At 44.5% G+C, this 13076-nt stretch overlaps 2 protein-coding genes across 2 annotated transcripts; both read left to right on the top strand.

Moving 5' to 3' along the window:
- Positions 1–2866: 2866 nt before the first annotated feature.
- UBQLNL (ubiquilin like) lies at positions 2867–5709 on the top strand. The gene is given in 6 exon segments (XM_008160478.2): positions 2867–3057; positions 3059–3956; positions 3959–4557; positions 4559–4638; positions 5366–5521; positions 5642–5709. Coding segments are annotated over 6 exon segments (1992 nt in total).
- Positions 5710–9170: 3461 nt separating this feature from the next.
- Positions 9171–11828, top strand: UBQLN3 (ubiquilin 3). Its single transcript, XM_008160445.3, has 2 exons — positions 9171–9255; positions 9528–11828. The coding sequence occupies exon 2, from the start codon at positions 9565–9567 to the stop codon at positions 11539–11541; it is 1977 nt and encodes a 658-aa protein (XP_008158667.2). The 5' UTR covers positions 9171–9255; positions 9528–9564; the 3' UTR covers positions 11542–11828.
- The last annotated feature ends 1248 nt before the right edge of the window (positions 11829–13076 follow it).

Here is a 13076-nt window from a genome sequence, read left to right as displayed (position 1 = left end):
AAATATGGGCTGGAAAATGTTACCCCCAACCCTTTACCAGAATCCTGGAATTGCATGAGCTGGACTTAAAAAAAAAAACCCACACCTCATATTCTGTATTTTGGAAACTGTGAATCCAGCTCCTACAATTGTAGGACTGCCTGAACTAGGTTTAGAATTATTTCAGGTTGAAAGCCTCTTGTTCCCCTGTAAAAGATCAGGGGAGCTTGTCATTAGGGTGGGGTGTATAAGTTCCCTTTCTTATTCCCAACCACCTGTAGGGTACCTGGGAAAAAAGGGGCAGTGTCTGGTGTGATAATGTTTCACTCTCCTGAATAAGTCTCACTTTTGAATGTAAGTTGGGGAGAATCTTAGGTCTGAGTCCTGCTCTAGGAAGTGCATGATAGCTGAGCATGAGGCAGGCCTGTGACACCTGTTGTCTGGGACCACCTACAACACCCACTTCTCCTATGCTGATGTCCCTGGAAGGACTTATATTTTGCCAGGGATGAGAAGGGGCTGTGGGTGGATTGGGGTGGTGGTAAAGACATTCTCAATAAAGAATATCCTTTAGTTGATAGCATGAAGTCTCCTAGACAGCTGTATATAGTTTCTTTGCTTATCTTTAACATACTGAGAACATATGGGCCCAGGTTCTCTGCTTGTTGCATCTATCTGCATTGTGCACCTGCCCACTAGGCAAGTGAATGAAATGTAATGTTTCAGACCCTGAAGTCTTCACAGTTACACAGACAATAGAATAGTTCACACACACTGCCTCATGCTTATACTTCATAAATATACATGCACAAATATTTATCCAATCAGACATATGCATTATCATGTTTATGTATACAATATTTCCATCCACATCGAACATTAACATAGACATACATATGCATTTTAACCTATCCACCAATAGAAAATTCATATGCTATCAGAATAAAAATTAATCACCATCCTCAGTTTCTGGCATGGAACTGAGAATCTGGCTTTTTAGTTGCCTAAACCTGTCTTGTTAGGAATTTCACTGTTAACCACTCTCACTTTCACTTCTTGGTTTACAGACATCTCTTTCCATAATGCTTCAACACAAAGATAGAGATTTAAGACCAGGCTAGAACATTGAAACAAATCATTCTAAGAATTCTCCTATAATAACATGTAGAAAAGACCAATTAATAAGTGAATTAAAAGTACTTTGCAAGGAGCAGATCATTAAACTTTAGTTTGGAATGCTCCTAGTGGGAGCCTTCCTGGCTGGCCCTGCTCCTGCTTCTAGGATAGAGAAAATCTCCACCCAACCCATGCCCCTCAATCTTCTGGAAACATTTTCAATTAAGTCTAGACTCCCAAAATTTATACACAGAGAAAAACCTGAGATCCTTTTTTACAATAACCTTTTTCTGAAGAAGTTAAGGACTTTGTTCTTGTCCATTCTCTCTTCTAAGCGCCAATTCTTTCCACATTGTTAGCAAAAGCAATAATCTTCTTCTTCTTCTTCTTCTTCTTCTTCTTCTTCTTCTTCTTCTTCTTCTTCTTCTTCTTCTTCTTCTTCTTCTCCTTCTTCTTCTTCTTCTTCTTCTTCTTCTTCTTCTTCTTCTTCTTCTTCTTCTTCTTCCTCTTCTTCTTTAAATAAGCTTCTTCTTATAGGAGAGATTCCATTCCTACCCACAGTTATGTATTTTATCTATGGCTTTAACCGACCCAACTTTTCATACTATAAGCCTAGTATTCCTACAAGGAATTCATACATAGCACCACATATTCCACATAACCAATCTGCTCTCTTATTTACTTTTTTATTAATTCCACCCTGAGAACTTTGATCCTAATCGTGTATAATAAAGAGCTGCCCTGACCAGTTTGGCTCAGTGGATAGATTGTCGGACTGTGGACTGAAGGGTCCCAGGTTTGATTCCAGTCAAGGGCATGTACCTTGGTTGCGAGTACGTCCCCAGTAGGGATGTGCAGGAGGCAGCTGATCCATGTTTCTCTCTCATCGATGTTTCTAACTCGCTATTCCTCTCCCTTCCTCTCTATAAAAAATCAATAAAAAATATTTAAAAAAAATAAAGAGCTAATATGCTAATTAGAACAGACAGTGGAACAACCTTCTGGAACCACCTGCTGAAACAACCAGTGGGCGGGGGGCAGGGCCTGTGAGCCTGTGCTGCCAGACCAGCTATGGTGGTCCCGGCGCCCCCCCTTCTGCAGAGAGGGCAGTATGGGCCTGGTCCTGGCACCTCCTCCCCCTTCCACAGAGGTGGTGGGAGAGGCAGCGGCGCAGTCCCAGTCCCGGCTCCACGCCTTCCATAGAGGCGGCCACAGGGGAGTGGGCCTAAGCCGCAGTCGGACATCCCCTGAGGGCTCCTGGACTGTGAGAGGGCGCAGGCCAGGCTGAGGGACCCTCGAGTGCACAAATTTTCATGCACAGGCCTCTAGTATTTTTAATAATTTTCTTATTTTATTTCATTATGTAGACCTGGAATCCCTAAATATGCCCCCCTTTCCCAGTTAGGCCTGGCAGAGACTATGAGCCCAGGGTTAACATCACAATACCCCTTTTCTAAAGAAGTTATGCTTTTGGTGGGTGGGGGAAGGGAGGGGCAACCCTGGAATGAATCATCTTTAGTTAGCCTATCTTGCACCAAGTATGAATCAGTAGCCACAACAGACCTCAGCTGGGACACATTTAGAGAACTGGGGTGGGGATAGAACATCACAAAATAGGTAGCCCCAGCCTGATCACTCATCCCTTTTGGGGTAATAAGGAAACTAGCCTGTGGCCTGAGAACATAACATCTGAGACAGAGGCCAGCGATCTTCCCTCACCCATCCTGCCCCTGCTTCCACCTGCTCTCCATCTGCCTTCCCACTAAGGTCCATGCCACATGTCATCTCTCAAACATTTAGGATGGCCCAGACTGGGCATCCTTCAGGTCTGCCTTCCAACAAGAACATCTCTTTAAGTATCATTCAAGTGACATTGAAGACACCAGGCAAGCAAGAAGACTTTATGATAGCTAATGACACCTCGGTGAGGCAGTCCAAGGAGAAGCTATCAGCTCTTTTTAAATGACCAACTAGTGCTGGTCTTCATGGGCCATATTTTCAAAGACCATGACACACTGAGCCAGAAAGACATCCTAGATGGCCACACCATCCACTTGGTCATCAAGTCTAAACGGAGTTCCAGATCCTTGTTTCATTCTTCCCAGAACCTGCTGAGCAATGAGCCCTGTCACAGGGTCAGAAACACCAAAGAAAAAAGCAGTGGGGCATACATCCCTGCTGGTATGAATCACATTCCAGTGGAAGCAGCCCTCTTTGTGGAGCCTGATGCAACCCAGATGCATACCCAAGACCCAGAAGTGGGTGATCCCGAGTATATAGCACAGATGCTGGAGAATCCTAGCATCCAGTGGCATCTGTTCACTATGGACCTCATGAGACAGTTCATTCCAGAAATGCAACAATTGATGCAGCAGAACCCAGAAGTCTCACACATCAGTGACAATTCTGAGAGCCTATGGCAGATGCTGGAGCTGACCAGGAATCTTGCATTGATTCAAGAGATCATGCAGATCCAGCAACCTGCACAGAATCTTGAGCATCTACTGAACCCTCAGTCACAACTAGGTACAGAGACAATCACAGGTGGAGACAATACACTGGGTCAGACCTATGCTAATTCCAATGACCAAATACCCAATAGCTCACAAGATCCCTTTGGAGGCAACTCTTTCACAGCTCTCCTGAAGGGACAAGTGCAAGAACAAGTCCAATTCTCACCCCCATCTCGACCATCATCACATGAAAGGCAGGACCAGATTCCACAATTCCCTATAACCCAAGACATCTATACTAGTTCTTGTGGCTTATCTTCAATTACCTCAGCAAATGCTACCCCCAACAAAATTAATCATAATTTTAGGGCCAATACTGCCACTAACTTCACCAAGGGCCAGAGCCATATACCTGGGACATTCAGCAGCCAGCTTGGGTGCCAGCCTTACCTCACATAGAGCTCACTCAGCAACCTCAGACAGAAGGTAAAGATACCACCATCTCTCTAAATAGATCTGACCAAATGTTAGAGGATGATCTCCAGCTGTTGGAAGAGCAGACACGTTTTTCCCAGATCATAAAAAGAATGATGCAATTTCTTTTGAACAACTCCTACCTGGCAGTCCAGATGATGTTCATGAATATGTCCCAACTGAATGAACAGTGGAGGCAGCAGCTGCTCACCTTCCTGCAGCAGATGCATCTTTCTGACATGCTTATAGCCCTAGCCAACCCTAAGGCATCGCAAGCAATATTGCAGATTGAGCATGGTCTGCAGCTGCTGGTCACCGAGGCTCCTATTCCTTTGCCCTGGATTACACTTTACCACTGAGGCTTTGGCTATCTTCTTGCTCCCAGCTGCAGCTACCCTGACACAGTGCTCTGGGCCTGGGATATGCCAGATGTGGCTTATCCCAAAGGGCCTGAGTGCTGCCACAAATCTGGAGCAGCCATGCAGAAGCCACAGTCTCTAGCTGAGGATCCTGCCCACCTTCTATAAGCCCCTGAAATTCAGCAAGCAACTGGAATATCTTCAGGCCATGAAATTTGAGAATCACCACACCAATCTGCAGGCTCTAATTGCCACTGAAGTGCTGCTATTGGCAAGCTCAAGAGATCCCACCATGCCTTCTTATTTCCTTGTTACCTGACTGCTGATCCATTTGATCACCTCATCAGTTAGTTGGAGAAGTCCTGGAGTAGGAGAAAGCAACCAATACTTCCTCTACCAAATAACTGACCATTAGCCATGGCTGGAATATGTGTCAATAAAATGGCTATACCCATTTGCACCCATCTGAAGTTGACTTTGTTTCCTTCACAAAAAAGGCATCCATCTGGCCCTGGTCAATGTTTCTCAGTGGTTAATTCCATCAAGGGAAGTACATGGGTTGCAGATTTGATCCCAGGCCCCAGTCAGGAAGCGTGAGGGAGGCAACCAATCAATATTTCTCTCTGTCTCTCTCTCCTTGTCCTTCTCCCTCCCTCCCTTCTGTTGTCTCTAAAATATGCTCTGGTGAGGATTAACAACAACAAACAAAAAAAGATACCTATCTATGTGTGACAGCTCAGTCTCACTTACCTACATATATAAACACACATCACACCTATCTTAATATAGGCAATTATAGTTGCACACATAAAACCACATGCACAGATATCACACCATGCTCACATACCCAAGAACATTCCTATGTAGCCTCAGACAAATATGTACACATTCACAGGTTCACATAGCTGAAGATTCACATATATAGGCACAAATTCAATACACAGATATGCACAGGCATGTGCATATACAGATACACACAAATTCCTGGAGACATAAACTCACAGATAAGGAAGGCAAAACATACAAAAGGGGAAAATACTACAGATAGACTCAGATATTTAGTCATAAAGACTTTCTTAGTTTCTCAAATCCAAATTGTTCAAATTTCAAAGTGGAAAAAGAAAGGACTGGTGGCACAGCGTAAGAAAAGTCTACATTTCAGCCAGGTTTTATTGAGTATTTATCCTCCTAGAAGTCTCTTACTAACTGCCATTTTTATAATCATAGGGCTTTGCTGAACTGTTTTCATTCTCTCTTTAGCCCAGAGAGATACAGCTGTTGCCAGCCTCACTCACTTTCCACCTAAAAAAGCCCGGGCTCCCCTGTGACACGACATTTTTCAACATTATCTTCAGCATATCTAATTTTTGCAGCTTGCATTTTCTATGGTGAGCGAAGGTTCCATCTCCTTCTTTTTTATTTTTTAATATATTTTTATTGATTTCAGAGAGGAAGGGAGAAGGAGAGATAGAAACATCAATGATGAGAGAGAATCATTGTTTGGCTACCTCCTGCATACAACCCACTGGGGATCAAGTCACAACCTGGGCTTGTTCCCTGACTGAGGATGGAACTGTGACCTCCTGGTTCATAAGTCAACACTCAACCACTGAGCCACGCCAGTCGGACCCTTCTTTTCCTGTCTCACCAAGAGTATCTCAGTCAACTGGTATGGAAACAACTGTAGTTCAACTACTCAATTATTAAATTATTTAACAAGCTCTTGCTATAACTGAATATGTCAACTATTGTTTTAGGCATTGAAGAAATAGCAATGACAAAACAAAGATTCATTACTTATGGAGTTTATTTTCTTTTGTGATGATACAGTATTCAACTTATAGACATGTTAGGTGATGATACATGCTCAGAAGAGAAATGAAGCATGTTAAGCTGTTCTATGTAGGGAATAATCAAGACATGACTCGCTGTAAAGGTGACAGTTGAGCAGGAGTCAGAAAACATCAAGACTTAAACATGCAATTCCCTGGGAGAAGTATGTTCCAGGTAGATAAGGCTGTATAATAAAAATAAAAACCATCAGGTAGGAGTGTCCTAGTGTTTAAAGAATAATAAAGAGATCATGTAGCTGGAGTGAATAAGAAAATGGGGTCAGGGAATGACATCAGAGAAGTCATGAAGAGATTTTTAGGTCTGGTGAGGACTTTGGATTTTACTATGAAAACCACACCCGGCTGGTGTGGCTCAGTTGTTGAGTGGCAACCTATGAACCAGGAGATCACGGTTCAATTCCTGGTCACAGCATGTGCCCGAATTGAGGACTGGATCCCCAGTGTGGGGCAATATCCATTGTGGGGCATGCAGGGGCAATGGATCAATGATTCTCTCTCATCACTGATATTTCACTCTTTCTCCCTTTTCCTTCCTCTCTGAAATAAATAAAAATATTAAAAAACAATAACAAACAAACAAACAAAAACCAATGCTAGTTGTTTTTGTGATAAAGCAAGTTAAAGATACTAGTGTCTGTCTGAATTTAGGGTGGGAGTGGTGGAGGTGGTGAGAGTTTTCCGGTTCTAAAAATGGAATTCTGGCTGTCCACTGAGGACATTGCTTCTCCAGCAGTGCTGGTTGCTTGTTTTATTCCCTAAGGACTCTAAGTGGGATAGGTGTCCTTCTTGCATCATCTTTTGCTTTCTGACCACAATTCTGTAGTTTCAAAACTAGTCTAAATCTGTCAATGATTATTCTGGCATAGCACTCACCTACCAAACTTACCATGGTCTATCCAACTCTGCCTAATCTCTGTGTAGGCAAAGGAAAGCAGACAACTGTGCTGACTAATGTCATCTAAGTATCTATATATATAAAAGCCTAAGCAACCATTATTATTGAACAACCAGAATGACTGGAATGACTGGTCGACCAGTTGCTATGATAAGCACTGACCACCAGAAGGCAGACACTCAATGCAGGAACTGCCCCTGGTGGTCAGTGTGCTCCCACAGCCAACCTCCCATGGCTGGCTAACCTCCCATGGTCCCTCCCCCTGGCCGGTTCTTCCCCCCCACCCCACCAGTGGCCAACCTCCTGTGGTCCCTCCTCCTCCTATCCCTCCCTCCATCCTGCAGGCCCCAATCAGCTGGCCCCAATCGATCGGGACTGAGCGAGACAGTCCTGCCCTGATTGACCCTGATCTCTGGCCAGGCTTAGGGACCCCACCCCTTACACAAATTCGTGCTTGGGGCCTCTAGTATTACCAAAGGTCTTAATTGGTCTGTTAGTGATACTTCAACATTTTTCTACAACAATATTACTCCAGAATCTACATTAGTATAACTTGGAGAGTGTGTCAAAACATGAATTTCTGAGCTCCATTCCAAGAGGTTCTGATTCAGTAAATCTAGAATAGAGCCTCAGTTGATGCTGATGCTACTGGTCTGGGGAACCACCCTTCGAAGCCAATGCCCTTAATCAATACACTATCTTATTATTTGCTCATTTCAACAAGGAGACAAAAGTGATCATAACTGACTTAAACCTGTGTCCATCACTAAATCGACCAATGAATTTGCATCTGTACTCATATACTCTGCTCTTCATCCTGTTGTATTGAATAAACTGTCCATGCTCTTACATCAAACTCTCCATTTACATACTTGACAATTTATTCTTGAAATTATTTTCTCTTTCTCATGCTTCATTTTGTTCTCATTGTATTGCCTCCATCAAAATAAAAATATGATGTAATATTCTAATCTTAAGAATAAAAATTCTTTATTGTCACATTCCCTACAGCCACCATCCTTTTTTTCTTATTTACAATGTTTTTATTGGATCCACTTTTAAAAAAATTCATTTGCTTTTAAACCCAGTCCAACAGGTTTCCAAAACTTGTTTCATCATGATCCTAATTTTCTCTTATCAAATCCAGTATCAATTCTCAGTTCTCCTTCCACTGATTCACCAGCATCATTTGACACCTTTGGTTACTCTCTACTTTTTGAAACTCTTCACTTTATCTCTCTCTGCTTTTTTTGACTTAATGTCTTATTTCTTCTAAATATCCTTTGTTGAATTCAATTCATCTTCCAGACTTCTAAATATTGTAGGGCTATAAGTCAGTCTTTTTACTTCTATCCCTTTTCCTAGATAAACAAAGCTTATGATTCTAAATACTTTGTCAATGTGGATGAACTCTAGATTCATGATATTGAATTACCTCCCTACATTTGCACTTGTATATAAAATAGATTTCTTAGATATAGGTAAAACTGAACTTTTATTTAATTTTCTGTGTAACAATCATATTTCCTCCTTTTTTTCCCCCCTAATCTCAATAAGTAGCCAGTCAATTCTTTGAGTTCTTCTGTAGGGTAATAATGATTTTTCCCTTCTCATATTTTAGCTTCTGCCTATCAGAAAGTCAATACTTTGAAAATATATAAATAATTTGTAGCTAATGTTGAATCAGAGAAATGACTGGAACATAAAATGCCAGAAAGAAGGTTGACTGGGGATTAGCTGAATTTGAGTCTTTATGGGGACACAGAGGATTGAGGAGTCTTTCTTAGTTGTTCAATCCAAGTGAGTCTCCACATGCCACATACCAGCACGTGTGGAATCAGGACTCTTGGACTCAGAAAGAGGATCAACTAAGGTCCCTCACTATGAAAAGGGTAATTGAGATAAGGAAATGGAAAAGTTAAAGGTTGGGAGAAACAGTTCCCAGGGATCCGTACCTTGGAGAAATCTCAAAATCCATTTTATGAGGCTGTGATGTCAGTGGTGAGGTCACAGAGGTGAGCTGATAGAGTGGGTTCCAGCCCAGAAAGCTTCAGGGGTGGCTGTTCAGCAAGATGAGGGCGGTTTGGAGCCCTGTATAAGAGGAAGGACGGGGTCACAGCTGATTGGTATGTATTCCCCAAACTGGATCCTTTTTCCTTGCCCAGTTACTCATCCATTGTAGAACTCTTTCCCATGTCTTCAGGTGTTCCTTCCCTGATACCAACATTTCTCAAACCCATAACCCTCCCAAAGCATCCTACTCCAGAGACCTCATTGACCCTTCTATGTGGACCCTCTAGTTTTCCCACCTTGACATCCCAGGTCCTCTTTCTGCTCACTTTCCTAATTTTTCCACTGCTCCAAAAGATGATCTTGGTCTCCCATTCCCATCCACCAGCTGTGTCCCCACAGACCTGGGCCTTCTGCTGCCCACCATGGCCAAAAGCGGAGAGGCCCTGCCACAGGGCTGTCCAGCACCAGTCCAGAATCCCCACCTCATCAAAGTGACAGTGAAGACACCCAAGGACAAGGAGGATTTCTCAGTTATAGACACTTGCACCATCCAGCAGCTGAAGAAAGAGATATCTCAGCGCTTTAAGGCTCACCCTGATCAGCTGGTCTTAATCTTTGCTGGCAAAATCCTCAAGGATCCTGACTCACTGGCACAGTGTGGAGTGAGAGATGGCCTCACTGTCCACCTGGTCATCAAGATGCAGCGCCGTACCATGGGCACTGACTCTCCAGATGCTTCAGTCCCTAGTCCAGCCCCTGGATTGCTCCCTCAGCCAAGCTCCATTTTCCCAACAGAGGGGCCATCCACCTTTAGCTTAGGTGTCCTCACAGGCCTCAGTGGGCTGGGCCTGACTTCTGGTAGTTTCCCCGACCAGCCAAGCTCACTGATGTGGCAGAATGTATCTGTGCCTGAATTTGTGGCTCAGATCATTGATGAGCCTTTCATCCAGGGTCTGCTGTCCAACACAGGCCTGGTGCGTCAGCTGGTTCATGACAACCCCCATATGCAGCAGCTGATCCAGCACAACCCTGAGATTGGGCATATTCTCAACAATCCTGAAATCATGCGGCAGACACTGGAGTTTCTACGCAACCCTGCCATGATGCAAGAGATGATGCGTAGCCAGGACCGGGCGCTCAGTAACCTGGAGAGCATCCCCGGTGGCTACAATGTGCTTCGGACTATGTACACAGATATTATGGACCCAATGCTTAATGCGGTACAGGAGCAGTTTGGTGGCAATCCCTTTGCCGCTACCACTACTGCTAATGCTACCACTAACAACAGCCAACCTTCAAGGATGGAGAACTGTGACCCTCTCCCCAATCCCTGGGCTTCCACAAATGGGAGCTCAGGTGGCAGGCGGGGCAGGTGGCCTGGGGACCAGGATATATCTGAAATTAGAAATAGGGCTCCTAACATTCTTGGTAGTTTAGGGCTCTATGACTACCTCCAACAATTACATGAGACCCCTCTGTCCCTGGGAACCTACCTGCAGGGGACTGCATCCACCCTCAATCCAAGCCAAGAGGCACCGCCACCAGGAAACCGAGTTCCCCCAACCTCATCTCGAGTTCCCCCAACTTCATCCCAGAAACCTGAGTCAGGCCATTCACGCCCCAAGGAGTCAGTAGCAATCAAAGGCAAATCCTCTTGCCCAGCATTCTTGAGATACCCCACAGACAGTAGTCCTAGACAAAACGGAAGCCAAGATCGTTCAGGGAATGGCTCCACTGGTCACAGCACCAGCATGCCTGATCTTATCTCAGGCCTGGGGGTTGCTGCCAACAGGGCCCCATTTGGTCCTTCAACACCGTCCCCAATGGTAGCTACCTCTGGAATCCCTGATCATTCCTGGATGCCACCATCAGCTTATCAAAGATCTCTGCGACCAGATAGCATCAATCAGGCCCCACAATTACAGGATGAGATACGCCGGCAGCTGCCCTTGCTGCTGCATCTTCAGGCAGCTATGGCAAACCCTCGTGCCATGCGTGCCCTACTTCAGATTGAGCAGGGTCTGCAGGTCCTAGCAACTGAGGCACCTCACCTCCTACTCTGGTTCATGCCTTGCCTAGCAGGGCTGGGAAATATGGCAGGAGAGGCAGAGCCTGGAGAGGGCACCCTTATGTCTGAGGCTCCTCCACCAGCCCCAGCTCCTGAGGTTTCCCCAGAACAGGGTTCTGTGGAGCTAGGCCTCCATTCCAGTCCCATCCTCCAGATACTGCAAGCCCTAGCCGGTACCAATTCCCAGCAGCTGCAGCCCGAGACTCACTTCCGGGTGCAGCTAGAGCAACTGCGGGCCATGGGCTTTCTGAATCCCGAAGCCAACCTCCAGGCCCTCATTGCCACGGGAGGTGATGTGGATGCTGCGGTAGAGAAGCTGAGGCAGTCATAGGAGCCCAAGTTCAGACTGTATCTTTTCCTCTGTGCCCTTTTCCCCATATTCCCTGCCCCACTCCCCCATTATTGAATGCAGCCGCACTATGAACTTAATTTACTATTATGCCCTTTACTGCGGAGACAATATCATTCCAGAGTCAATGAGGAAGAAAGAGGGCCACAAACAGGGTGGGGGTGCTTTTGAGTGACCCAACCATCCCTGCCACTGCACAATGATGGGGCCCCAGTGTGAGCTCTGCAAATGCTTGTCTTGAGATGCAATTACATCCAATCTCCAGCTGCTGCCTGAGTCTGATTCTTTGTGGGCACTGAGAAAAGGGGAACATGTGAAACAGAGGTGATGATTAGAGCTATGTCTGTATGGATATGAGGGCATGAAGGGAAACTGAATGTTTGAAGCTAAAAAATTCAGAGGCATGGAAAATAGAGCAGGGAGAGCTGAGGCAGTTTTCTTGGTGTCCTTCCAGAGGTGCCTCAAGTTTTGTGTCCTCTAGGAGCTGCCACCATGTTCTTTGGTGCCTCTACCACCAGTCTGCCTGAAGAGTGAAAGTGGGCACAGTTTCTTATTTTTATTGCTGCTGAAGACTATCCCATGGGTGGCTCTCATTTTCTGAGTTCAATGCTGATCCCTGAGTGGACAGAGATAGAGCAGGATTGTGGCTAAGCATCTTCCATCTCGCCAGGTTTACAAAGTTATCGTCCCTAGTGACCAGATTCAGAGAGTTGCTGTCATTGACACAGGCTATGTGTGCCCTGGATTTTGTCTTTCTTGTAACTCCTACCTCTGAAATTGAATACCTATCCTGGCCTTAGCATTCACTATTAGGAATTCAATATGAGTAAGGAATATGATCCTGCCCTCATGAGTTTATCATCTGGTAGCAGGAACTATTCAAATTGGGAATATTTGAAGAGTGCTCATTTGTAATTACAAACTATGATAAATGCTATGAAGAAAGAGAAGGGGAGTGTGAAATAGCATAACAGGTTTGATCTATTCTTGGGAGACAGAGAAGATTGCTGTGAGTATGTGCTCTAAGCTACTACCTGGAAAATAAGAATGAAGTAGGTAAAGATTTGAGTGGGGAGAGGAATATTCCAGCAGAAGAGTCATTATATACAAAGGCACTGAGGTAGGATGCATGTCACACATGGGAAGGGCCCAAGGAATCTTGGGCTAAATTTTAATTTACACTCAAATGCTTCCTGTTGCCCATGTACTTCTAGGGTGAAAGTGTTACAATTCATAAATCAAGCGAGTAAATCATGCCTTCCAGTCCCCATACACATGAATGTGCCCATGGACTCACACTGTAAGCACACTATGGAGAAATGTCACAACACGCAGTGCATATTCATAGGTAAATACATTTTCACACAGGCATACCTATGTTCACGTGTATAAGCACACACACACACACACACACAGACACACACACACACACACACACACACACAACACATTTAGTTAGAGATTTACCACAGAAATGGGAGTATAAACCTTTAAAAAAATTATGTCAGGGAAAGAAA

The sequence above is a fragment of the Eptesicus fuscus genome, chromosome 13, assembly GCF_027574615.1.
Source record: "Eptesicus fuscus isolate TK198812 chromosome 13, DD_ASM_mEF_20220401, whole genome shotgun sequence".
NCBI lineage: Eukaryota > Metazoa > Chordata > Mammalia > Chiroptera > Vespertilionidae > Eptesicus > Eptesicus fuscus.
Note: the sequence above shows the minus strand (reverse complement) of the source record. Positions and strands in the feature narration are given on the sequence as shown.